At 45.1% G+C, this 27866-nt stretch overlaps 1 protein-coding gene and 1 long non-coding RNA gene across 6 annotated transcripts in view; one reads left to right on the top strand and one right to left on the bottom strand.

Annotated features, from left to right (window-relative positions):
- LOC123002154 (uncharacterized) overlaps nt 1-3443 on the bottom strand; it is a 30383-nt gene extending 26940 nt beyond the window's left edge. For 4 of the 5 annotated variants that reach the window (XR_006411734.2, XR_006411733.3, XR_008961471.1 and 1 more), the window contains exon 1: nt 3262-3443. This is a non-coding gene — a long non-coding RNA (uncharacterized LOC123002154). The remainder of the gene's footprint in view (nt 1-3261) is intronic. The other variant, XR_008961470.1, reaches the window with a different exon arrangement.
- A 2015-nt stretch (nt 3444-5458) lies between these two features.
- Nucleotides 5459-27337, top strand: BATF (basic leucine zipper ATF-like transcription factor). Its single transcript, XM_026519475.3, has 3 exons — nt 5459-5751; nt 8016-8120; nt 26818-27337. Exons 1-3 carry the CDS (start codon nt 5689-5691, stop codon nt 27025-27027), a joined length of 378 nt encoding a protein of 125 aa, XP_026375260.1. The 5' UTR covers nt 5459-5688; the 3' UTR covers nt 27028-27337.
- The last annotated feature ends 529 nt before the right edge of the window (nt 27338-27866 follow it).

The following is a 27866-nucleotide window of genomic DNA, read 5'->3' as shown; positions in this document are numbered from 1 at the left end:
ATCCACGTTTAACTTCTGACTTCCCCAAAACTTAACTACTAATAGCCTGCGGTTGACCAGCAGCCTTACCGATAAACAATCTCTTAACACCCATTTTGTATGTGACATATATTATACACTGTATTCTTACGAAAAAGTAAGCTAGAGAAAAGAAAATGTTGTTTAAAAGATCATAAGGAAGAGAAAATACATTTGCATATAAGGGGACCCATGCTGTTCAAACCATGTTGTTCAAGGGTTAACCGTATACATCTGTCCCGGCCCTGGGCGCAGCTAAGGAATAGGAGGAGGAAACTGGTGGCAAGAGAGCAAGTTTGTGGCACTCAACACCGTCCATTTTCAACTACCGTCAGAAGCCTGTTTACCTATGACACATCCTGTTCATCTGAAAAAAGGCTGATCCAATAGGTACCAGTATTATGACGCCAGTTATTAAAACACTAAAATACAGATTGGCAAACAGAGATTGCCCTGAACTCTTAGAGTTCCCCCTCCCCCTCTTCTCCTTGCCCCTTCTTCAGGACCACCCCCTCTCCCACCTCCCATGATCCAGCACCTCAAAGGTTATTTGCTCAATATAGCAGTGGCCTAGATCTCTTCGGACTGGTGGGTGCACCTGCCGTACCGGTGGTCACCTGTGTGTCATCCTTGATTATAAATCATTTCAATCTACTCACGAAAGCAGCTTGCTCCAAGGCTCTCTGCTTGCCGTGTTTCCTTAGAGCAATACAAGTCTGTTTGTTTAATTTAACAGACTCTTATTGTGCCCTGTCCTAAGAACTTTATAAATGTGGGGGCGCCTGGGTGGCTCAGTCGGTTGAGCGGCTACCTTCAGCTCAGGTCATGATCCTGGAGTCCCAGGTTTGGGATCAAGCCCCAAGTCAGGCTCTCTGCTCAGCAGGGAGCCTGCTTCTCCCTCTCCCTCTGCTGCTCCCCCTGCTTGTTCTCTCTCTCTCTCTCTCTCGCAAATAAGTGAATAAAATCTTAAAAAAAAAAAAAAAGAATTTATTTCATCCTTGTAACAACCCTATGAGATTGGTAATGTTATATTCTCCCATTTTATAGATGTGGAAATCGAGGCACAGACAGGTTATGTAACTTAGCCTCAAGGTCACCAGCTAATGAATGGAGAGCTGGGCTTGTAGGGCACTCTGGCCAGAGTCTGCTGCTCTCAAACCGGGAAAAGACAGTCATGAGCTAATGCGATGGGGCTTTTTCCCTTTGCCAAACTTAGATTCACAAAGTGGACTCCAGTATTTCTTCCTCTCTTACATTCCCTTCCACCAAGTTTACACCTGGGGAGAGGGAAAGGGATCTTCCTCAGGTCACAAAGTAATTGGCTGCGGAGCTGGGAGCAAAATGTTGCCCCTTGACTCCCTCCTGATCTCACAGCAGATTGCTCGAGTCCAGCTGAACGTCCCCTCAGAAATCCGTTTGGAAAGTGTGGTGGTTTTAAGAAATGTCCACAAGTTCTTGGATATTCCTCCCTTCAAGAGTTGGGGTGTCCTTTGCCTTCCCTCACGTGTGGGCTGGACTTAGAGTCTTGCTTCTACCGAATTTAATAAAGCAGAAGCGTTGGGAGATTTGGTCATAAAAGGCCCTGCCACATCCTCCTCTCTTTCTCTCTCTCTCCCTCTCTCTCTCTCTCTCTCTCTCTCTCCCCCCCGAGTTGATTGTTCTGGGGAAGTCAGCTGCCACGTGTGACCTTGAAAAAGTTACTTAACTTCTCTGTGCCTCAGGATTTCATATCCACGAAAGGGGGAAATACTACCTCCTAGGACTGTTGTGAGAATTGAATGAACCAATTTATGGATCTGGCACATAGTAAGGAATTTATAGCAAGGATGCTGGGCACAGTTGTACGATCCGTTCACTGTTAAAGAGCTCCAACCTTAGAAGTCCCATCGGGGTTCGCCAGTCCATGTCCTTTGGCTCGAGCTTGTCTACCAAGAGGTGGCACTGTTTTCTACATTGTACCAGGGCCAAGCAGGAGCCCACAACAGTCCTGACAGGCGTTCCTTGCCAGCATGCGGGATTTAAGTGTCTGGTAAATATCTTAGCATTATCCTGAGGCTTGGAGCTCATGTCTACTGAGTTGATGCTGCCTACAGTACCATTGTTATTTGGTGCCTTTGTGGAGTTCTCCAGAATAATCTCAGAAGGATGCCAGTATCCCAAGCCTTGCTACGACCTCTCAGATACAGATAAAACATAAAAACTAAATGTAAAAATATTGACAATGTAAAAAGCTTAAAATCATGCATGGCTTGATTTTACAAAACCCCACGTATTGTTTCAGGTACATGTTTAGACATGGCTCGAGCATAGAGAAACGCGTGGGGATATTCAGGCCATATTCTGGAAAATGGTTACCCTTGGGTGGGGAGGGAATGAGGTTAGGAAGGGATGCACAGTACAGGGGTCTTCGGCTCTATTCATTATTTATTTCTTAAGCTTAATGGTGGCTACACAAGTGTCTAGTCTTTATCTTAAATATGTAAAAATAATTCATAATCAGTATTATTGAAAAAGACCATCTTTCCATGTAAGAGATAGCTTTTCATTTTTCTCTTCTTTAGTCTCTGTTAAATATTAAATCCAAATATTGATTTGGAACCACAGAAACAAGCAATCATTCATTCAACAAGTATTTACTACTGAAAGATAGCAGGCTCAAAGAGCAAAGAACTTCATCTGAATGTTGTAACATTGTAAATAACCTTGGTTTTTTGACTACTTCCCCTTCTTTCTATAAGGGCAGGGGCTCTGTCTTATTCCTATGTATGATTTCTGCTACATAATAGGTATTAATAAATGTTAAAGTAAATGGAATAAAGCACAAATATGACAGGTTTTATCCTTACAGAGTTTTCCATGCACTAAGGGTGGAGAAAAGATCTAGGATAAGTCAGGTCATGAGAAGTGGCCTAAGTCCGAGCAAAGTTCTACGGGAATTCATTCATACACTTACTCACAACTATTTATCAGGCGCCTACTAGGCCCTGGGCGTGCGATCGTCAACAAGACAGACACAGTCATCGGTTTTTACATCGCTCACTTCTTACCAACTTCGTCACTACTCCGCTGGTCTATGCCGCCATCTTTATGATCATAACCACCCAATGCTGTAATCCTGACTAGTCTCCCTACCTCCACTGCGTTCCTCTACAGTAAAATCTCAACTGCATCCAGAAAGATCTCATTAAAACCCAAGTTAGAGCTCGTCACTCCTCTGCTCTAACAACTTCAGTGGCTCCTCACCTGTGGGGGATTTGGCCACGAGTCCTTAAATCTCTTTTCAAGAGGTGAAGTCCATTTCTCAAACCCCTGAGTCTGGGCCGGCTTTGGGATTTTCTTTGTCCGGTAGAATGTGCCAATTCTGAGCCCAGGCCTCAGGAGGTTTTGAACACCTCTGTGCTTACTCTTGGAATCCTGCAACTGCTAGATAAACAAGCCTGTTGGGGGGGATGAGAGGCCACGTGGAGCAGAGCTGACCCAGGCAAGGCCGCCAAATTATTAGCCAACCTATTGGCTGTCTGAGGACACAGAGCCCAGCCTCGCCCAGCCTTTCCCAGAAGAACCTTCCAGATGACCCACAGACTCACAAGCTAAATAAATGGCCGTTGGAAGCCATTGAACTTTTTTGTGGTTTGTTGGGCAGCAAACGCAAACTGATTCACCATCTCGTTCAGGGAAAAAGTCAAAGCACTAACTGTATCTCCTGTATGCAGAACACTGCCTGGTGCGTGGTAGGGGCTCAGCAAACATTTGTCGAATTAAACTCATAAATGGAGCTAACAGTCTAATGAGGGAAACAGGGAAAACAAACTAAGTAAATAAACTAGTAAAATAATGACAAAATTTGAGAAGTGCTATGAAGGACACAGGCAGTGGCTGGGGTAGAGACCCATGGAGCGGAGGCGGGAAGGTTGTGTTCCTGAGGCTCCCTATCTCTTTCAGGATAAAAGCCAAAATCTTGATCATGGCCTCTGAGACCCTACACCACCTGGTCCTGATACCCGCCACCTTCATCTTCTGCTATTCCTCTAACACACCAAACACTTATGCCTCAGGTCCTTGCCAGAATGTTCCCTCCCTTCCTTCAAGTCACTGCTCAGATGCCCCCCTTTCAGGAAGGTCTTCCTGACCACCCTGTAGACATAACAACTCACTGACCCCCAGAATTTTCTAACCTCCCCTCCCTTTCTTCTTCTCCACAGCACTTGTCACCAGCTGGTGTATCATATGTTAACTTTTGTTTGCTGTCTGCCTCCTCCCCTCGACTATAACTTCCAGGAGGGAAGGGATTTTGTTTTGCTCAATATACCCTCAGGACAATATTGCCTTAGGGCAGAAATCCAGCCAGTGGATACAAAATCCTTTAGGCGCCAGGCTTCCTATCAATCCTAAGACCAACAAGGCAAGCATTGGGCTTTGAGCCATACTGGGAATCAAGCAAGGGCTTTTTAAAAAGCCAAAATACCCAGGTGAGTGTGGCATTGCTTACTGAGAACTCTACAAATGTGCTCACACAAGACTAAACACTACAAGTAACACCTGTCTTTAGAGCCCTATTTTACTGTCTGCTAGGGGCACTCTAATCCATGCTACTATTTGCTTCTGGAAACAGCCCTGAGAGGCAGGCAGGGCAGATTTTATCACTCTGCACTTACAGATGGAGGCCGAGGGGCACTGAGCTCTGGTGAGCTACCCCAGGCCACAGGCATTCTGGTAAAGTCAGAATGCAAATCCCAGTTGGTGTGACTCCAAGTACAGTGCTCATTTCACTGTTTCTTACTGTTCTTCCATTCTGGCTTTGACCCGGTGACCTTCTGGAATCATTAAGATTCAAAGCCAGTCTTGAGCTCCTAGAAGACCCTCAACATGACAGGCTTCCCTTCCCTAAAGACAGCATGCCGCGGAGAGGCGTAGGCGATGAACAGACGGTTGGGACATCTACTCCAGAGCCTGCCGGTGGCTTTCAGATCTCCCCGGGGCCTCTTCTGTGCGGTAGTCAGGCGAGGACCAGGCTGCCTGGGGGGGCGAGGAAGGCCTACCACGGGGCAGGATGGGCGGCTGCTTTCGGGTAAAAACCAGAAAGAAATCCCAGTCTGCTTTATTTTGGTTTAAAAATCAAGTCGGCTGACAATGGAAACTCTTTCCCTGCTGCCCTCTCCTTTCTGCCCATGTTGACAGGAGACGGACTTGCTAATTCGGGCTGGGGTTTTTCCCTGCCCGGGCTGTTTTTCTCTTTTATCTTCATCAATTGAAGAGAGCTGTTCTGCCTTTCAAACAGTCGGAAGGTATCTGGGGTTTTGTGTATTTTTTTTCTTCCTTTCATATAATTCTGTGGGTCTTTTCCCAGATATGTATTTTTTTCTCAAATTAACTTCTAACTTGTTTAAGTTTCCGCCCATGTGACTTCCAGTGTGAGTTACCAGAAACCACAAGAGAGAGAGAGCGCGCACGAGCCCCAAAGCGAGCGACATGTCCCAGTGGGGAGCAGTGCCTCTGCACCCCAGAGTGAGGAGGACGCAGGGGTCAGAGGTGGCTGCAGGGCGGGGAGAGGAGGGAGCTGTGCAGGGGGCTGAGCTGGTGACCCGGGAGCCGTCAGGAAGGGAGGCCGGCTGGTGACCAGAGAGCCCAGAGGCGCCTGGGGCTGTGTGGAGAGCCCGGAAGATTGCAGCCATGCCTCACAGCTCCGACAGCAGCGACTCCAGCTTCAGCCGCTCTCCTCCCCCCGGCAAACAGGTAGACTCCCCCTTCCCCCCTGCAACCCACCTGCTCATTCTCCGGGGAGGGAGGGCCGGGGACGCTGGCCTGTGCAGGGAGCCGAGGAGCGAGGGAGTGGCTGGTGGCAGGAGCCCCCTGTCACACTTACGACGTGGTCTTTGCGACTAAGCTGCACCTGTTGGCGGGGACCCTGCTCCTGCACCCATTCCCCCAAAGCCCCTTTCCCTCTCTGCTCCCAACGGGGCCCCTGCCGCCGCCTCCCCTGGGTCCCCACCCCACGAAGCTTTCTAGGAAGCCAGGAGGAGAACGGGCGACAAAGAACCCTGGTCTCCCAAAGGAAAGGGTGGACCTTTGTCCATGGCAGGAGGAAGGTGGGGGGCACGGCTTTCAGAGGCTGCTGGGAGGCAGCCATCAGGGCAAGAGAGGGAAGTGGCAGGGAAAAGCAAAGAAGAAAAAACAGCAAGCGAGAGGAGGAAGCCCGGCCAGCCCAGAAGACTCTACCTCATCGACTGGGGCACTGCCCCGGCTGCTAGCACGGCCAGCAGAGAGGGAGGCAGGAGCTGCCACCAAAGCCTCTTTTCCCTGTGGCTTCTGGACAGGAGGAAGGAATCAGGAGGCCGCACTGGAACTTGCTGGAGACACTTGCCAGTAGCTCAGCTCAGCTCTGGGGAAAACAGAGCGATTGAGGTAGAAAGTCTGGGAGTGTTTGGAATCTAGACTGTGGCATCCAAGTCAAAAGTGTTCAGCTTGGGGCTTTTGCCAAAAAAACCCAAAAAACAAGAAACGGGGCACCCTGCCTGCCCCCAAGGTTCTGGAGCTTTCTCTTCAGCCCATTCTTTGACATCCCTCTCCAGAGAAAGACTTCTTCATTCTCACCCAATACAGCAAGGGATTAACATTTCTTCTCCAACTCCAACATTCTTTCCTTAGCACAGATATCCAAGAGGAATTTCAAGATGCTGCAGCCGAAATAAAAGTATATAAACAGATAATACAGCATCTGTCATACTGCACAGAAGAGCAGCAGGTTGGGAGAAATCCTAGGGGAGACCTCTAGAGGGCAAACAGTCCAGTCGTCCGTTCCAGATGCTATCACGGTGGCTCAGGCTGCCTGGAAGTTCTGTACTCTTCTTAGGAAGGAAATTACTCATGGCTTCCATGGTAACCTGGTTCCCCATGCCCCTTGGAGAAGAGCACTTCCTTCCCATCTAACGCGATGCCCTCCTACTGCAATGGCCTGGAAGTGTTGGGCACACTGGTGAGACCTATGCTTGCTGAGCATGGAGTCTTGCCCCAGGAACAGTGCCCCTGGATCCCGTGTGGGTGTGAGAGGGAACAGGGCAGGGGTTGTGGAAGGGTTTTACTTAGACTCCTATACTCATTCTGCAGTATCTGGGGGAAGAGCTGGAGCTAACCTCTCTGCCCAAGTAGGGGACGTGTCCATCTCTACATAGAGGACATATACTTAGAGGACACCCAGAGGTCTTCTTGTCCTAAGCACCCATCACTACCTGCCACAGCCAGGGAATTGCCACCATTAAACTCCAGTTTGTATTAGGCATTGTGCTCAGGGCCACGGGGAATGTCAAGGTCACTGAACATAATGAAGGCAATGCAGGAGAAAAAGAGGTAGATGTGGGATGGGGACCTCAGCCCAGAGATGTGGCAGAAGACACATGGGTACAAATCAGTGAGGGGCGGGAAGTGGCTTGGAAAGGCATCAGAAGATGGAAGGCCCTGGAATACTGTAGGCTCCTGGGCCAGCGCTTTGAGCCTCAGTTTCCTCACATACAGAACAGAAACAATAATACCGACTTCACAGAACTGAGGAATGAAACAAGAGCACCTCTAAAAAAGCACTTGCACAGAAGTTGGCACATAGTAGGTGCTCAGCAAAGTTTTGAAAAAAAAAATCGCAAGAAAATTCTAGGCCAAAAAGTGAGAAAGTGAGGGTGGAGCAGCCCTGAAGAGAGGGGAGGTGATAAAACACACTTCATCGCCTTAACCATTTTTTTCCAAATACAGCCCTATCGAGGCCCCAGGGTCTTTTTCCTCTTCCTGTAGCTTTTGGCCAGAATAGCTATAGGGACTTAAGGGAGCGTGACAGTGTGGGGAAGAGTTCTCTTTGGGGCTAAGCCTTTTGGTAAGCAGGGGGTGAAGGGGCAAATGAAAAGATGAAGAAATGGAAGAATGGACGGACGGATACCAAACCACACGAGAACGTGCTTTAACTCAGAAGAGAGGAGCACACTCACCTAATTCCCATCATCTCTGCTTCCCAGGACTCATCCGATGATGTGAGAAAAGTTCAGAGAAGGGAGAAAAATCGCATTGCTGCCCAGAAGAGCCGACAAAGGCAGACACAGAAAGCTGACACGCTGCACTTGGTGAGTGTTCAGACCTTTCTTCATCCTTTTGAGTCTTAGGCTTTGCTCCCCACCACCCATGGATGCTTGGACCACAGCTTTGAGTCTGCCTGCATGGGGATGTTTGTGGGGGGGTGGGGGTAAGCGGAAGGGTAGGGCTGTGGGGTGCGGTGCAGAGGAGAGGTTCTCCTCTGGGTGTATTGAGAAGATTTAGTAGCAAAGAATGAGCCAGGGAGCTGAAAAAGAAATGCACCCTCTTCCTGACCTTCTGAGGGCATGAGATGTAAACGAGTTGAGCTTGTGAAGGAGGGAGGCTGGGTGGAAGCAGTACTGTCTGCTCAGAGATGGGGGAGCCAGAGAGAGCTCTAGCCCTCTGGAGCCTAGAGAGCAGAAGGCAGGACTGTCTTTGGGAAGAATTTAGAAGGCGTTAAGCACTTTGGGGGAGACCATGATCCCAGTGTTAGGATAGCCTGTGGTCCCAGCCCCTAGGAGGCCAGTTGGCAGCCGCCCCGGGCCCTGCATTTGGAACAAGGAGGTCCATAGGGTGCTGCAACTTACTCCTCTTTCCAGAACATCTTTAAGATTTTATTTTGAAATATCTCTCATGATATCCCAAGGGGTCTGTGAAAGATGCGGTTTCAAGTGGACCTATCTGGGATGGTCCCTATTCTGGTTGAGTTGCTTCCAGTCTCAAACTTTCTAGAGAAGGCCTTGACCCCTGGCTTGAGCAGGAGCCTTGGGTAATGCTGAACCGCTCGTCCACTGGGGGACCAAGGCCCTGGGCAACGTTCCTGACTTCTGGCTGCATGCTTCCCAGAGCAGTGCTTCCTCCTTGTCTCCCATATCTTACCGCTTAGCCCTCCTCATCCCGTCCCTTCATTTGGTCCTTGGTCAACCAACTCTTACTTCACTGGCTCCTTCCTTTTCCATCCCCTCGCCCTTTCCTCTAGCAACCCCGCCTTCCTGTCCTTCCTCCTGAACTATTCCCGAACCTCTCACATTTTAGTCATTCATTTCAATGGTAAAGGGCAATTGGTACCCAAAATAAGTATGCTTGTGTTTATTGGAAAGATTACCATGGCAATCAGCAAGTTAGAATAGTTGTTTTAATTTTATCAAGAAAGAGTAAGATGTTTTAGCGGGAGAAAGAGATGCTCCTTTTAGCTTTGTAATGAAGCAGGGAACGGTCTGCACCAACATCTCTAACTGGATGCTGTGTTTTATTAGAAATGTATTCAGCATATTTTCCATTGCGTTCCGACATAGTTTTAAGTTCATAAATATTTGTTGAATTGAAGAAAAGGAATGAATGGACACCAAATTCTCTCTTCTTTTTGAAAATTATGATCAGCTGCCTAAATGTTAAGCTGTCGGTGACCCTGCTACTTAGATGTTCTCCGTGATTTCATTATGGTTTAGGGTGTTAACACACTCCAGTTTACAATTGGAAGCTTGAAAATCTATGATTACTCACTTGTTTCTATCAGAGTCTGATTCTAATTCAATATTCTTTAGAGCAAGCAAATAAATAAAAATTGGAAAGGATAAAACCTTCCTTTTTGTTTAAGTGGACAACGTCTTGAGACTGTAAAACTGCTATGAGCTTTATAAGTTTGTAGTATTTTTTTTAAAAAAAGGAGTTAGAAATTAAGGGTAGTTCAGTGGCTTTGCAGTCAGAAGTACAGGGTTCGAATCCTAGTCCTGCAACTTGCTATCTGTGTGACAGATCTTAGAGACGTTCGACCTCCCTCAGACCCAGTTTCCCTTTCTATGAAATGGGAAATGACAGTAACTACGTTATAGAGATAGTCCATGTAAAAAGCTTGACGCAGAGCCTGCCATATAATACTAGAAAAATGTAAGTATAATAAGAGTAATTTTAATCATAGTTATTATAGAAGCAAGATAAATAATCACAACTGGGGCACCTGGGTGGCTCGGTCTTCTAAGCATCAGACTCTTGATTTCAGCTCAAGTCATGATCTCAAGGTCATGAGATCGAGCCCATCAATGGGCTCTGTGCTCAGTGGTGAATCTGCTTCTCTTCTTCTCCCTCTCCCTCTGCCCCTCCCTCTGCTTGTGTGTGTGCTCTCTCTCAAAATGAATAAATTAACATATCTTTTAAAAAGATCACAACTAAAATTTTATATATATATAAAATTCTCTCTCTCTCTCTCTATATATCTCTCAAAATCTCAGGGCTGAGAGATTTCTTAAAGGCTGGAAAGTTCAGACACACTTCTGATGCTTCAGATTCCTTTGCACATTCTCCCCCCCACCCCGAAATGGTCCCCAGTGTATGCCTGCTCACTTCCAATGACAGAGAGCTCCTTTCCTCCTGATATAAGCAGAGGAGTCATCCCTATCTTGAGCTGCCCTATTCTTTGCCTGTAAATTCAACCCACTAGTCTTTGTTCAAGCCCAGGGAGACATATCAATGAGGGTACATGTATGTTTCTTTGCTGTGGCAAGGTTTTCAGTGGATTCAGCTGTCTCTTTCTCTCTCTGTAAGACAAGAGTTAGAACCAGAAGATTTGGCCCATCTTGGTTATACTAGCCATAACTAGATGGAGATGATCTCTGGGGCTTGGAATGCATGGAAACCCGATCATGCAGTCACCACGTCCACCACCACACCTCCAGCCTCAGTCTCTAGAACGTTCCCATCTTCCGCACTCCTTTCTTTTGAGCACCACGGCATTCATCTTCACTTTTTGTCCTGCGATTAGGTCACATTGGTTTACACAGCTAGCCTGGGGGTTGCAGCCAATGCAGCTTGTTTCTTGACTTCGGGTAAAAGCTTTTGGCAGCAACATACAAATCTGCCACCATCAAACAGAGGGTTTGGCTGTGGTCTGAAATGTTCATTTCCTTTCAGACGTAACCACCTATCTTCTCCATCCATTATCCTCTTAATTATGTTTGTGATTCAGGTAGAAAATCTTCTGGTTTACCACTAGCATTCTGAGGGTTGAGTGCTTGGTTTACCCTTGACTCCACGCTTGGCTCCGCATGTCGAGGTTCTGGAACCATTCTCTGGCCCTTGGACATAGCCGTAGGACCCATCTACCAATATTTTAAAGACCAACTACTGAGAGTACTGTATCAAAGAAGGGCCATGTTTGTACTACTGTGCTAGCTTCATACGCTGGGGTAATGTTGTTTTCTCGGTTTCAGCTTTGTCACTATTGTTGCTCTTAAAATACCAAAAGCATTACTTCATTTCTCCAGTGAGAGTGTGGGGTACTTACTGTTTAACATTTTCAGTATCTAGCCTATAAATGGTTTACACAAAACACTGTACACTGATTGCTTTTAAAAAGCAGAGTAGGAAAGGAGCCTCTTTCCACAATTGTTTAATCTTATGCCAACTTTATAACATCCTTGGCATTGACTACCCCTCACATAAACTGAATCAGGTGCTTCTTTTCATAATCATGATATCAACAGAGTCCATATTCTGTTTTAATTCTCTTTTGTTGGGTGTTTCACACAAGCCCCTACTACACTTATTTCCTTCCCTCCCACACATGACTATAAAATCTGTTAGGCACAGTAAATGCATTGATTAAGAAGGAGAAAGGCATATTATTTTTTATGAAAATTTTATTTTTTAAAGTTTTTATTTAAGTTCCAGTTTGTGAACATACTGGACCAGTTCATGTCCAAAAGACATCAATAGCTAATAAGGGGATCCAAGATAATCAGCTGAAAAATTATTTTTTTTAAAGATTTTTAAAATTTATTTATTTATTTATTTATTTATTTATTTATGTGACAAAGAGACAGCCAACGAGAGAGGGAACACAGCAGGGGAGTGGGAGAGGAAGAAGAAGGCTCCCATCGGAGGAGCCTGATGTGGGACTCGATCCCGGAACGCCGGGATCACGCCCTGAGCTGAAGGCAGACGCTTAACGACTGCGCCACCCAGGCACCCCTCAGCTGAAAAACTGTTAAAAATAATAAGGGAATCCTGTCAGCTTTCAAAGTTAACACAAAACATAATAACTTTCCTATATGTAAACCATAACCAATTAGAAAATTTAATGGGAGGAAAGATTCCATTTATAATACCAACACTGGCGAATGGAAGGAAGGAATACATTTAACAAAAAATATGCAGGCCTTAATTTTTAAAAACTTTAAAATTATTCTAAGTGATTTCAAAAACACTCAAATAAGTGGACAGATACACCTTATGTAAAAATAGCAATTTTCCATAATCCATAAATTTAACTTAATGTAATCCCAATAAAAACCCAAGACAACTTTCTGGAAGCTAGAGGAGACTTAGATTAGTTATTCTAAGTTCTTAGTGAAGAACAACTGCCTGACAATTTCCAGGAAAATTAGAGGAGGGTAATTAAAGAAGATTAGCTGAACAAGATGTTAAAGTGAATTATAAGTATAGAAATCAAAACAATGTGGAAAAGACAGAGCATTTGGGCAGAACAGAATACAGAAAAAGACCCCAAAGCAAACTGAAATTTAGGATCCAAATGCATATGTCAAGTCCTAAAAATAAGACACAAACACAAGAACAAATGCAAAGTGATGATGGTGGCATTTCAAACCAGTGAAGGAAAGCTGAAGTATTCAACAAATAGAGTTGGGACAACTGGCTAGCCGTTTTGGGAGGAAGAAACTAGAGTCTTCATTTCTCATACAACATGCACACAGATTAAATGCAAAAAAAGAATACTAAAGAAATTTGGGGGAAAAAAGAGCACTGAAAAATTATTTTGGAATGAAGACTTTCGCAGATAAAGTACAAAACCCTGAAACCATAAAGGAAAAAAAAACCTGATATATATTACCTTTATACATAAAAAGTGAAAATTTCTATATAGCTCAAAATACTATATTCAAAGTCAAAGGCAAATGACAGGTTGGGGAAATATCTGCAAGTCATATGACCAAAAAAGGGCATATTTACTTTATATGTGAAAGCTCTTATGAATAAGAAAATGGTTAACAACCCAAAAGAAAAATGAGCAATGATTACGAATGGGCAATTTACAGAAAGAGAGAAATAAATATTAAATAAATATGGAAAAGATTCTAGGCCTCACTTAGGGAAATGACAATTAAAGCAACAGTGAGATTCCCTGCCAGACAAGCAAAGACAAAAAATGTTGCTAATATGGGATGTCGCCAAGACAATGGAGAACCAGGCACCCCCACACACTATTAGCAGGAGTATGTGGGTTCAACTCCATTAGAAGGCAATTTAACCATGGCCATCAAAATTATAAGTGCACCCTGTAACTTGGCAATTTTACATCTAGAAGTCTATTTACAAATGTACATACAGATTACACAATTATGTACATGTGAAGATAATCATTGCTGCATTATTTGTTATGGTAAAGACTGGAAACAAGCTAAATATCCATGGATAAGGAACTAATTACATAAACTATAGTAGTCCATCCAGGGGAATACAATGGAGTTGTTAAAATAAGTTACATCTGAATGTATTCATCTGAAAAGATTATCAAGCTTCTATACTCAAGTGAAAAAGGTGTGAACATGGTACATAGTTTGCTCCCATGTATGTTTTTAATTTTAAAAAAAGTATCTGTGCATATGTGTATGAACTTAAAATTTTTCAAGTAGGTTAATATTTCAAAAGATTAATATTTATATCTGAAAAGTAGGACGAAAGATCTAAAGCAGAAGAGGGATACTTTGCAGTTTCTTCCTTTTTTATATAGTTTGGATGTTTTCATCATGTGCTTTTGTTTTTATAACGTAGATACTTACCTTCTCAACATCAATCATTACTACATATGCATTAGGATGATTTCTAATTTTGATTTTAAACATTGAATAGTCTTCCTCTATGACATTTTATCTCTTGCACATTCTACCTAAATATCTCAGTCCTTTGGGAGAACCAACTGTCAGTTGAGGTTTGTAATGAGTGACCCTAAAGTCTACAGTACTAGATAAGCCACTACAAGGAATGGCAAATCAATGTCACTTCTGTGGCCAGCCTGGTTGATTACAGTGGCTCGAAGGATTTTGAGTCAGTGTCCTAGGTCAGTGGGAAAGAGAGTTGAGATCAGCTGAGAAGCTTGGTTCATGAAAAGGCTAAAAGTAGAAGAGATGGTGGGCAGACAGTGATATTAGCCCAGAGCTATGCCTTTGACAAGTCAGATCTGGCCTCAAGAATGGAACTGGCAGCGAGGTGGAGTAACAGGGCTAAATCTGAAAGCTGGAACTTGGGTACTGCCTTAGCTGGGGGAGGGAAAGGTGCTTTCCTGGGGCTGGCTCCTGAAGGAGTCTCATACTAGTCTAAAAAAATAAAAAACATTTACAGGTTCCAGGATGTATTTTAATGCCATATATAACAAATGTCAGGAGTATAAATTATGCATGAAGTGAAGCTTAAAGCTGTAAATAAGTTATTTACAATCAGAGGAAAATTGAGTAATGGAGGAAACTCAGCTCAGCAAAGATGTCAACCCCCTGGGCCTCCTTAGAATGACACTATTGTTCTTGGTCTTCTGGGGAAGCCTGGAAGAGAAAGCTGTTTGTGGTCCTTTTTCACTCCTGCAGTTCTTCTTTTTCTCCCTGGGAGACCATGCCATGAGATTTATTGGCATAGAAAAGGCATAGGTCAAAAACAAAAAACACAGAAGGAATGTTCTGGCTAGTTCCACCCTTAAGCAATTCAGTGAAAATCAGTGAACCATCTATGTAGAAGAGGCATTTGTCTTGGGCCTCTGTTGCTATACATTTCTTTTTAATTAAAAACATATTAATTAAATACATGACTATGTACCGGGCCCTGTGCGTTAAGTGCTCGACCTATAGTTATCTCATTTAATCTGCACAAAAGCCTTGTTTTATAATTTTTGTATTAGGTTAAGAAACTTGCCCAAGGTCACACAGCTTGTACGTAGGTCTGACCGACTTTAGAGCCCATCTCCCTAACCACCACGCATACTGCCTCTTCCTTCTGACTCTCATGAAAATATATTCATCTTCCCTGATAATCCTCCTTGAGTCTCTGCCTGACTTTACTTTTTGTTCTTTAAGCAACATCCTCCAAAATTCATACTTGTTCCTTCTCCATCATTAGGCCTCGTCAAGAAATTAAAGTCTCTATGCGGTGGATCAATATATCCATTGAAGCCCTTTTTAAAGAAAGCTGTGCGGCAGTAAATATTAACATCTCATATGAGACCATTCTTTGGCACGGCAATTCCACTTATAAGAGTTTGAAGGAAAAAGTGATGCACAAAGAGGTTCAGTTCATCAGGAGCTGTAAGCACTTTGTCGATACTATAAAATTGAACAGATGCCCAATAATCAGTGACTAAGCATATTATGACACATTCAGACACTAGAATTTTATGCTGCCACTAAAAATGACCATGCAGATCTGTATCACTGAAAAACGTCAATGACATAGCACTGAAAACACGCAGAGTATAATCCCGTTAATGTACAATTTGTGGGTTTGGGCATGTTTGCATGCATAAAGAAATATCTGGAAAGATATTCTCCAAAATGCCATAGTGGTTCTTTCTGAGTGGTTGAGTTTTGAGTAGCGTCCCTTACCCTAGTATTTTTCTATATATTTTTTTATTGTGATGAATGTGTACTGTTTTAAAAATCAGAACAACAAAATAGTAGATTATTTTCATCTGGGAAAGAAAAACTGGTCAAGGCAATGCACCACCCCTAAATGCTTGTACCCCTGAGGATGAGTCAGTGTGGTTAAGTTTGGGAGGCATATTTGAAAGGAGGCCAGGTCCACACCAGTCCTGACATTTATAAAGAATTTCTGTTCAAATGAGATTACAGGTCCCGGGTCACAAACTGACGGTGCCCCTTCAAGCAGGAGTCTTCACAAAGCTGCCATCAGCAGCACCCGAAAGTCCTTCTCCTGAAAAGAATGGGAGTCTCACCAGAAAGTCCTGTTCCAAGCTGCTGGGGGATTTTCTTAGTTTCCTCTGTAGGACTCAGTCTGGCACCTTGTTTCCTGGGGGCATAGATTGTTTCCAGAGGACAGAGTCCCCTTCAGATTGTGGGGTATCTATAGAGAGTCTCATTATGAGTCCACACGGTAGCTTGGAAGGGGGGGTAACAATAATTACGGTCATATTCCCTTGTTTATAAGATCACAGAATTAAAAGAAAACTCAGACGTACTGTAGACTAACCTGCCAGGTAACCAGTGGGGACACCAAGGTCTTTCTCAGGTTGCCGAAAAACCCAAACCTCTTGCCTGCCCACAATTTGCTTTTGTTTTGTACCACTTTGTTGAACAGGGCTTTGCTTTGCAGATGGTGTTTCTTTTACATGTCCCTTTGCAAAAAGTAAGCCAAGAAGCAAGCCATTAACCAGAAGGTCTGAATGACCTAGACAATCTTTAGTAATACAACCCCAGCATATACAGCAAAAGAAAGAGAGTCCAAGATTAAGAGGGGCTGAAGTTTAAATGTCCCTTTATTTTAAAAAGGTCTTAAAGTTGTAATCCAAAATTAAAAAGATAATAATACATCGGGGAACATATTTTCATCAAATTAAATAAATGCAGATTTCATATTTATACCGTAGAAAGAACATCCTTTTTAAGAAAAAACATCAAGACTCCAATAGGTAAGTGGGCAGAAGCTATGAACAGAAAGCTTATGTAACGTTTTTCCTACCAAAATGAAAATAACCCAATTTTCTATTCTGATTGTGAAAATGATACACACTAAGAGTTGCTCAACCTTGGCACTATTGACATTTTGAGTTGCACCATTCTTTGTTGGGGGAGGGGGGTGTCCTGTGCACTGTAAAATATAAAATCTACACTCTAAATGCCAGGAGCAGCGGCTCACCCCACAGTTGTGATGGTGAAAAATATTTCCAGACCTTGTCAAATGTCCCCTGGGGGGGCAAAATGGTCCCTAGTTGAGGATGTTGTACTAGGGAACAGACACATAGAGAATTCTTCCTCCTTGGTAATCAATAAGTTGTAACATTACAATGAAATTAAGAAGCCTGGGGTGCCTGGGTGGCTCAGTCAGTTAAGTGTCTGCTTTCAGCTCAGGTCATGATCACGGGGGTCCTGGGATCAAGCCCCACATCAGGCTCCCTGCTCAGCAGGGAGTCTTCCTCTCCGTCTCCCTCTACCCCTCCCCCGTTTGTGCGTGCTCTTTCTCCCTCTCAAATAAATATATAAAATCTTAAAAAAAAAAGAAAATAAGAACTTTTCAAAAGTCTAATTGGCAAAATAAATTATTAAAAATTATAGTGCCTAAATGTCAATATAACGTAATGTAAAGTGTAGTAAAATTGACATATGTGTTCACTGCTGGTGACACTGTATATCTTAGGTGACTCTTTTACAGCAATACAACCATGAATTGGAAGACTGGTCGTGCCCTTTGCCCCACTAATCTCACTTCTACAGATTTATCCTAGAAAATAATTGAATAAAACCCAGTACGGATCAAGATGTTCATTGCAGCATTGCTGATAACGACCAAAATTTCCAACATCAAAAAACCATTTTGGGTAAATTGTGGATCTTCCATTTGATGACATAGCCATTAAAACTGATAATTATGGTGATGATGTAGATGTGACAAAGTTATGACAAAGCAAAACTCATATTGTATTTACAATGATTGAAATTTTATAAAAATAAGTATGTGTTTCTTAAAAAGGACAAGACGGCAACACGTGCAAATGAAAACGGTTGTGTTAAAAGTACTAGGATCATGGGTGGGTATGATCTCTTTTTTAAATATCTTAAATGTAGCTATACTGTATATATATATTTTTTAAAGATTTTATTTATTTATTTGACAGAGATAGAGACAGCCAGCGAGAGAGGGAACACAAACAGGGGGAGTGGGAGAGGAAGAAGCAGGCTCATAGCGGAGGAGCCTGATGCGGGGCTCGATCCCAGAACGCCGGGATCACGCCCTGAGCCGAAGGCAGACGCTTAACCGCTGTGCCACCCAGGCGCCCCTATACTGTATATTTTTTATTTAAAAACGAGAAAATGGTCAGATAGAGATCTGAGTGAACTCAGGAGGACATGAGGACAAGGGCAGAGATGATACCATTGAGTTAGAATTTGGGGGTCGGGTTTTAGTAAATCTTACCATTTATCCAAACGGGAACATTTCTGGAAGTGAAAAGAGCGCTAGTAAGAATGACACCAGGACAATAGGTATGGACTGGGACTGTCCCAGTCCATATCTCATCACCCTTGGTTTAGGGAAACCAAGGCGGGTGATCTGAAGCTCCTCTAAAGTAGGATATTTATTCAAAAGTAGGATAAAGTTCAGAGCCAAGCAGAGTGGACAGGATTCCTAGGGCCAAAATGCAGTTTCCTACCACTGAGGATCCTCTAACCAAAATGTTTTCTGGGTACTCAGCTGGTACCAGTACCCAGAAAACATTTTGGTTAGAGGTGGGGCAGTCCAGAAAATTCTAAAAACAAAGGCCATTTTCCCAGTACTAGATCCAATGTTAGCAGGGATGATTCATCCACTTAACAAATATATATTAGCCTCCTATGTGCCAGGTATGGTTTATTCCAGGCACTGAGAATACAGCAAGGACAAGACCGAGTCCCTGAATTCATGGACCTGACGTTCAGCTGGAAGTCACACTGGAAAATAGGGAAATAATTGAACAGACTAATCACACCAAGTGAAGAGTACTTCAAATAAAGTCAGAGTGCAATGTGGAATGTGGCTAAGGGACTGGGTGGGGACGGTGATCAAGGAAGATCTGTTTCAGACACTGACATTGAGATCAAATGCTGAGAGAAGGAGACTGGGAAGATCTGGGGAAAGGGTGTGCTCAGCAGAGCCTTGAGGCCAAACTACGTGTGGCCAGTCAAGGGTCGAAAGATCCTTGTGGAACGGGGCCTCTGAGAGCATGAGGAGGAGCTCAGGAACAGGGGTGACGGAGCTGCAGGGAGCAGGAACCAGGTGGGAGTGGGACAGTGGGGGTGGGTCAACAAAACTAATTCAGATCTGCCTGGTGACTATATCTGAACCTAAACTCTGATCTACAAAGTGGGAAGCAGTAGCACCTCACTGGGCTGTTCGAGTTAAATGACAGAGCAAATATAAAAACAGCAATATTGCACTTGTTATGTTTTGTTTTGTTTTGCATTGAGGAGGGGGTTATATTTATTCATTCATTTGAATGCGAAGTGCTTGGCATTTTCCTATAAATCAATCAGATGAAGATATCAGATGTATTATTATATACGAAAACATACGCCCTTTTTTCCAGTTGTTTATAAAAACTTTAAGAGCGCTAACCGTTTCACTGGACTGGCTTTTCACCACCACTGGTCAAGTCTCGTTCATTTGATATGGATGGGAAAGTCAAGTTTCAGCTCAGGAAACCATATGCAGGGTTCTTAAAATGCTGTTAATTCTGCTACTCCCACCCATAGCTTCAGTTTGGGGAACAAAGTGGGATTCATTCATTCATTCATTCATTCATTCATTCAACAGAGAGAGAGAGAGATAGCAAAAGAGAGAACACAAACAGGGGGAGTGGGAGAGGAAGAAGCAGGCTTCCCACTGAGCAGGGAGCCTGATGCGGGGCTTGATCCCAGGACCCTGGGATCATGACCTGAGCCGAAGGCAGACGCTTAATGATTGAACCACGCAGGTGCCCCAAGAGTGGGCCTTTTTCAAACAATGAATCTCTTATACTCATTTGTAACTATATAAAGTAGAAGCTATAAAAGCTATTAAAGGCTTGGTTAAACACTCCATTGGAAGTTTCATGGACATCACAAATTTACCTAGATGACTCTTCATATGCAGGGTTTGGTAAATTATTAGAGTCCAAGTTGGCAGTCAAGCAACATGATTTTATTGAATGCTTACTATGTGCCAGGCACTGTCCTAGTCAATAATGACAAAACAGTGAAGACAGTGATAGACCCTCACAGAGCTCAACAATCTGAAGGGTAACTAGTTTGATAAAGTTATCATTCATGAGATCCTAATAGATACCCTACCTCCTGCTTTTCCATCATAAAAATGAACTGTTCTGGGCTACTTCAAATTGTTTTCACCAAATATAACAGCAGTGTGATAATGGGGCACTTTCCCTTCAACAAGGCAGTTACTTTCAGAAGATTTTTTTGACTTAGAAACATTCTCCCACTTCTCTGAAGTTATTTGTATTATATTTATGTTATTTATCCTATATATTATAAAATAAAAAATATTTAATAAAACAAATATAAATATATAAATTTAATAAAATTAAACATTGCCTATATTTATATCCTTATATATGTATTAATTTTTTATTTAAAGTCAACTTAGGTAACATATACTGTATTATTAGTTTTGGGGTAGAATTTAGTGGTTCATCAGTTGCATACAACACCCAGTGCTCATTATGTCAAATGCCCTCCATAATGCCCATCACCCAATTACCCCATCCCCCCACCCACCTTCCCTCCAGCAACCCTGTTTGTTTCCTAGAGTTAAGAGTCTCTTATGGTTTGTCTCCTTCTCTGTTTTCATCTTATTTAATTTTTCCATCCCTTCCCCTATGATCCTCTGTTTTGTTTCCTAAATTCCGCATATGAGTGAAATCATATGGCACTTGTCTTTCTCTGACTGACTTATTTCACTTAGCATAATACTCTCTAGTTTCATCCACGTCATTGCAAGTAACAAACTTTCATTCTTTTTGATGGCTCAGTAATTGTCCATTGTGTATATATATATATATATATATATATATATATACACACACCACATCTTCTTTATCCATTCTTCTGTCAATGGACATACATATTTTTCAGAGGAATCAGCTATGAACATGATTCATTAAGCTCACCTGCAAAGTATTTTAAAGTCTTAATGCCTGAGACCCACTCCAGGACAATCAAAGTGGAACCTCTCACAGGGGTGAATTCAGGAATTAAGATTTTTTGAAGCACTTCAGGTGACTTCAGTGTGCGGCCAGGTGCATGTGGTAAAATGTGTGGAGTGAGTTTGGGACAATTATGGGGGTATATATACCTAGACACCGTCTCCAGAGGCCTGGCAGGCTTAACAAACAAACAAACAAACAAACTTAATTCAAACTTTTGTGTTCGTGGCAATTACTAGTTGTTTGTTTTTTGAAATTGGGCTTGCTAGTGATAGATAACCTTTCTAACTTGAGATGTCAGTCAGGATTGCATGCAGCTACACGTAATAGAAGGACTATCAAACAGGCATCACAAAGTCACAGTTTATCTTTCTCATATCACAGGGAATTCAGAAGTGGACAGACCAGGGCTAGTGCAAGAATGTCATCAAAGAACCAGGCTAGTTCTCTCTGTGCGCAGGTATCCTTGGTATGTGGCTTTCATCCTTGAGCCTGCAAGTTAGCTGCTGGACCTCCAGGCATCAGTCTGTGTTGAGGGAGAGTGGCTTTTGTCCTGGAAAGGCTTTGTCTTTTTAATTGGAAAGGGAAGCTCCACCCCCAGGTACTTCAACTTACATCTTATTGGTCAGAATCTATCACATGGGCTTGCCTAGCTGCAAGAGAAGCTGAGCATTTGATAAATTCTTTCTCTAGCTCTCTAGAGGAAAGCAAGGAGAAGGAGTTTAGGATGGCAAGAAAGTAAAGATTTCTCCAGAATCAGACTTGTTCATTTTTTTTTAAAAGATTTTATTTATTTATTTGTCAGAAAGAGAGAGAGCGAGTGAGAGAGCACACACAAACAGGGGGAGCAGCAGGCAGAGGGAGAAGCAGACTCCCTGCTCAGCAGGGACTGGATGAGGGACTGGATCCCAGGACCCTAGGATTATGACCTGAGCTGAAAGTAGATGCTTAACTGACTGAGCCACCCAGGCGTCCCAGACTTGTTCATTATTCAGTGCAAAGACCTGTCGCTTAATGATTCCTCTTCTCTCCTCATTGGGTGGGGAACAGGAGTTGGGGCTAATTTCCCCAGGACTGGTGAAAGGGGTAGGCATAGATCCTACCAGGGCTTGGGAAATGTCCAACTTCTCCAGCAATGGTGGGCTCCACCCTTTATCTGCGTTTGATGGATTGGTAACTGCTGGAGATTGAACGTAGCTAGGTGTGAGAGATAAGCTTCACTCACTACTCTCGTGTTTAAGTGTAGGTGAGAGCTAAAAGGTCACCCAATCAATAAATGGCTTCATGTTCTGTTGAGGAGGAACACACAGGGACTATTTTCACTCTTCTGGAAATCATGATTAGAATATTCAAGGAGAAGGTCAAAGCACTAAACCAGAGCTGGCAGGAAGGAGGACCAAAGCCCTGCTCAGAATGCCCGGAGAGCCCCTGCCAGAGCCTTGGGCCAGAGCCTGTCCTTGGCCTTGGTCCTAACTGGCTTCCCTGTGGGTAAAGGAACTGTCTGGGGATTCCCCATCATTCAAGAGCTCTTCGAGTGACCCCCTTTCAGCCCCTCCAGTAGGGAATTTCCCAGAATGTTCCCACACCCCCATGAAGCCTCTTCCTTAACCACCCCCAAACTGCTTATAATTCATGATAGGGTTGGCATTAAGTAACTTCAGAGGTGAGGGTGAACTGTGAACATTATCGTCTGGATCTGCAAGAGCTGGGAAAAGAGGGAAGATGAAATTGGAAAGCCAACAGGGCTGAGGCCTCACAGGAGATAATTACCAAACAGCATAAGATTTAAGCAAATGTCAAAGACAAGAAAATGCGGTGGGCACAGACTCTGAAGCCGGACTGAATCATTCAAGTCATGGTGCTGCCACTTACATGGGTGACCTTGAACAGGTTACTTAACTTCCCTGTACTTTCAGGTTGTCCTATTCTGTAAGATGTGGATAATCATATTATCTACCACATAGGGTTGTTGCAAAGATTAAATATAATGATAACTGTAAAATACTTAAAAGAGTGATTGACACATGGCAGCATTCAATAGATGTTAAGTCAAGCTAGACTATTCTTTTAAACATTTGGTTTCCACTAAGTTTTCTTAACATAAATTGAGTCTATAACCCTCTGCCCCCAACAACCTTCTCCCTGACACGCACACGCCTTCCTAACAAGTAGGGGTTAAAGGCTAATACGCTCAGGTGTTTAGTTTGGAATCTGAAATATTTGAGAGTTGAGGAGGGCTTGGAGATTTTCTAAGCTAATGGTTCCTTCTAATGTTTTTCAATGTTCACTGCGCATTAGAATCCCCTGGGAGCCCCCAATGCCAGGCCGCACCCCAGACTGCTTAAATCAGAGTCAGGCACCAGTTTTGGTAAAGCTCCCCCCACCCCCAGCGGATCCCACTGATCCCAATGTGCGGCCAAGGTTGAGAATCATTGTTGTGGTCCACTGTTCCTATTCTAACAGGAACTGGGGCTCAGAGAGGGGAAAGCAAGTCACAGAGGCTCACCTAGCCAGGACCCCGGTCCCCAGTTACTGCTGATGGAGCCCACCGTTGTTGTGTGACCTAGACCTCACTCTGCATGTGGAGGAAGGCCTGGCCTTGGTGAGCCCTCTAAAAGAGTAGCTGGACAGAAGATTCCCTCCCAGCTCTGGGCAGGAAGCAGATGATCAGCTCTGTGATTGGAAGAGTGTGACCAACTCAGGGTTCCAGTGTGGTGTTTAAAGATCACCAAAATCGAGACCCAGTGTTCTCTTGGGAAACCATAGGGCAGCCAAGGACTTCTTAGTGATCTCTGAAGACCTTTGGTCACTTAAGTTACCAGTCTCTCAGGGGAAGCACTGGGTATGCCAGAAGGACAATGGGGCTGAAGATGGGGAGCCTCGAGCCAAACTCTGCTCTGCCCCTATGTGGTTATGGGGCTTTGGGTCAATCGCTAAAGTGTCTGGATGTCTGAGAAAATCAATGTCTTGAGGCGAATTCCGAAGCCCTCTCTCCCAGCAGCTGTTGCCTACCAGCCTGTGATCGTTTGGAGGGGTATTTGGGGTAGGTTTGTCCCAGGGTCTCAGTTGGCCTCATTTGGAAAGTGGGGATAATGGTAAGGGCTGGCCTCCCATGTCCATCTCAGGGGGTTACCGTGAGGAGCCTGAAGGATCGAAAGGAATTCTGAAAAGTGGAAAGCAGGTCACACGGAAGCCCGAATCCTGGCTCACCACTCCCCTACTGCAGCAGAGGACTCTGAGTGTGAGAGGCCCTTATTTCCTTCCCAAACATTCCTCTCCCCTCCCCCGCTCGCTGAGCCCTAGATTTCCAGCCGCCACTGGGAAGTGAAGAGAAGTCAGGGGATGTGGTCATTGTACCTGTGAGTAATTTTAGCTGCTCCCATGGCCGCCTCGGCCAATTGTCCCCGTGTGAGTCCCTTCCAGGGCATGACTGCCCCCGGGAGGGTCAGAGTGGACTGAGCAGTGGTGGGGGGGGGGGCATGTTGGGAGGAGGCCCCAGATGAGCCACTTCCTCCTGCAAGGGAAGTCAAACTCTTCCTCTTGCCAGTGTCTGGCTGGCCGCATGTCCCCTGGGCTGCCAGGGCTCGTTTCTCTGGGGCCCTAGCAGGAAGCCATCTTGCTTCCCAAGGTAAAGACTTGTTTCTTGTCACAGGTGGTTGTTTTCTGGTTAGCGGCAGCCATGGTTGTGAAGCCCCTCCTGGAGCTCTGGGATCTGCAAGCCAGGGGGGTGGGGAGAGAGAGCTTCAGAGAGAGCTCAGCAGAGCTTGCCTGGGGAGGAAGAACCTGCTGTCACTTCCCGAAAGCTGGGCCTGCCTCTAGGCGGGGAGAAGGTCAGAGCGGTTGGTCCCTGTGGCCCGCCCACCCCACCCCTCCCTTCTGCCTCGGGGTTTGCCCAGGCGCTTCAGAGACAGAATTTACAGTAAACGTTGTCACCAGTGGAAACTCTCAGAGGGGGCGAGGAAAAGGGCTAGAAGAAGGGGCCAGGACTCCCGGCCCCCAGTTCCCGTCTTAAAACCACCCCCCCACCCAGTCTCATGGGTTGCTTTATCTTACCTTTCGGTAAAGAGGGGATGCCCTGCCGCTGGGATGTGCCTGGAAACAACCAAATGGTAAGCTAAGGGAGCCAGCCACACCTTGCAGAAGAAGAAGCCAGTGCCTCTGACTCCACCGTCGTGGGTCTGAGTGTCCCACCCACCCCCGCCCCGTTTTAGAGATGGGGGTTTCCTTTGTACTGACCTAGGCACATTTTCTAGCTTAAAGCCACACACAGGAAATGCCAGGCTGGGGCTGAGCGTGCTCGCATCAGTCCTTCAGGCCAGGATGGAAGCTGGCCTGATGGGTAAGGCCACAGTCATACGCTCCTCTACCACTTAAAAAAGAACGCTGGGGTTCACTGATGAGGGCAGTTGGCACGTTCCTAGCTCTCTCATTGGACCACAGCTCATGCTCCTGATGGGGTTATGTAAGACACCTCTTAAATGACAAGTTATTTTACGTCTGCTCACTGCCCGCCATGGTTTTGAGTCAACTGCTAATCCAGCATTCCATGTCGTCAGCCAGTCAATCAACAGACATTTGAGTTCATACTATGTGCCAGGCACTTAACAGGCACTTCGTACGTGCTTGATGAATTAAAAACCAATGTAATATTGTGTTTAACTTGTGTTCTCAAACTTGCCTGCTCATTAAAAGGACCTGGGGCACTTGCTAAAAATTCAGTGAATTCCCAGATTTCACCCGAAATCCCAAACCCACCGAGTTCAGATCTCTAGATTTCAAGAACAGCCTGAAACTCTAATAAGCCCTCCAACTAATTCTAATGCTGTGGCAAGTTCGGGAAATGCTGACCTACGTCAAACAAAACTAGAGAAATTAAGGCCTGGAAGCCACCTCAGGTTGCTTTTGGAACTGAAGTGTGATTTTTTTGCCTCTCCAATGCCATTTTCCCTTCCTCTGCGGCACCAGTGATTAGATTAGACAATCTATTTGATTGACTCAAAGAATGTGAACCTTCAAATCACATTGGAAATGCAAGTCCCCTAGAGAGCATTGTTTTCCACTAAACGCTAATTACCAGAGTGGAATTGTTGATTAATTAATGATGTGATCAGTAATCAGCACACTTTGACCCATAGTTTGCCTGGTTCGCGTGTATCTGATGGTGCTTCTAAGCAACAGGGGAAAGGTGTTTCTGGAAAAAAAGCACATACACATGAGTGGAACACACCCAGAGTGCTGTAAACCAGGCTCTCAAGTGAGCAGAATGGAGTGGAATCGAATTTTGTGGTGGATTTTGACCATTTGGTTTTATAGAGACCCTAGAGTTCTAGAATCTGGTTAAGCAGACAGTTAACCATGGACTCCGTAGGACTAAAAGCAGACACTGGGAACATTTGGAGAACTCATGGTATAACATCAAGTGGAAAAGCATGAAATTAGTATAAGCTGTTCTCTCAAACTCTTTTCCATTTTTTCAGGCTCTCACCTGCCAGCCAGTCTCCCTTAACATTCACGTGCCACCCTCAACCCACATACACACTCGCAGAGACTCACGTTCACACGCGCACAAAGGAGCGCACTCCCACGCATTCCCGCGTGCGCCTCTATTAGGTGGGATCAGACGAAACTGCCATCCTTAGAGGTCAGACACCCGCAATTTTATGGGTTCAACCTTGTATCTATGCACACACACTCACCTATGACACACACAGAACCATGCACACAGGTGCAGAAAAGTGCGCCGGTGCCCTTCTCCGTGCCTGTGCAGGTGAGAACCAAATCTGAACTCCTCCTGCCCCCCCCTTGACACTCATCTCCGATGCCGACCTTTCTCCTCACAGGAGAGTGAAGATCTCGAGAAGCAGAACGCGGCTCTGCGCAAGGAGATCAAGCAGCTCACAGAAGAGATGAAGTATTTCACGTCGGTGCTGAGCAGCCACGAGCCCCTGTGCTCGGTGCTGGCCGCCAGCACGCCCTCGCCCCCCGACGTGGTATACAGCGCGCACGCCTTCCACCAGCCTCACGTCAGCTCGCCTCGCTTCCAGCCCTGACTTTCCAGGGGTGGGGGGGGACGGGACGGAGCCCCCCGCCCCCAGCTGCCCTGGCAGGCCTCGGGAGGGGCACACAGACTGTGGCCAGGCTGCCCTCGCCCCTCAGGGCCCTCCCTCCATCCGGACACCCGGAGGCAGAGGCCTGGACAAGGATTGAGCACAAGACTGGAGCAGCCGGGGGCGTGTGAGGCCACCCAGCAGCGTGGCCGCCGGTCAGCGTGCGCTGAGCCCCCATGCGGATGGGAGGCCCGATCCAGAGTTCAATCAAACGCGATGCCCAAGTCCCATGGCAGAGAGGGAGGAGGGCAGGGTGGGGTTATTTTTCTAAATAAATTTCTTAAAAGAAACCAGTGTGGCAAACAGTTTTCCTCTTTTACACAGTTCCTTGAACCCCTGAGTTCTGGGGGGTTGGCGCCTTCTTTTGTCCTTGGTCTCAAGAGCCCTTCAGGCTCTGGAGATTGCTAATACCTCTTCTTGTCCATGGTTTGTTCATCTATTTGGGAAGCTGGGTCTTTTCAACACATCTTCAATCCTCCCTATAGGCATCTTCTGGGTTTCCTCCCCCAGTCACCTCACGATGACCTCCCACTTTCCATTCCTCGCCACCTCATACTTCCTGGATTGTCAGCAGGCCATGCTCCAGACAGGGAGAAGGACCAGTGCCAGATGCCATTCAGAGGAAGGGGCATTAGGGATGATACTACCACCTATACGATGACACTCACTCAGCTCCGCCCAGCCAGCCCGCCCTGGACACTGTGTCCCAGGCCCCGAGCAAGGCGTTTCAGTAACACAGCGGCCACACGAAGAAGGCGCTGCCTCCTGCTCTCACAAGGCAG

Source organism: Ursus arctos, unplaced genomic scaffold (assembly GCF_023065955.2).
Source record: "Ursus arctos isolate Adak ecotype North America unplaced genomic scaffold, UrsArc2.0 scaffold_25, whole genome shotgun sequence".
Lineage (NCBI taxonomy): Eukaryota > Metazoa > Chordata > Mammalia > Carnivora > Ursidae > Ursus > Ursus arctos.
This window is presented reverse-complemented; position numbering and strand designations above follow the sequence as displayed.

Bases quoted from the DNA above. Each gene is read 5' to 3' on its own strand.
- BATF (XM_026519475.3), top strand. From the start codon at position 5,689: ATGCCTCACAGCTCCGACAGCAGCGACTCCAGCTTCAGCCGCTCTCCT. The intron at 5,752-8,015 runs GTAGACTCCCCC...TCTGCTTCCCAG, and splicing joins CTCCTCCCCCCGGCAAACAG to GACTCATCCGATGATGTGAG. The intron at 8,121-26,817 runs GTGAGTGTTCAG...TTCTCCTCACAG, and splicing joins AAGCTGACACGCTGCACTTG to GAGAGTGAAGATCTCGAGAA.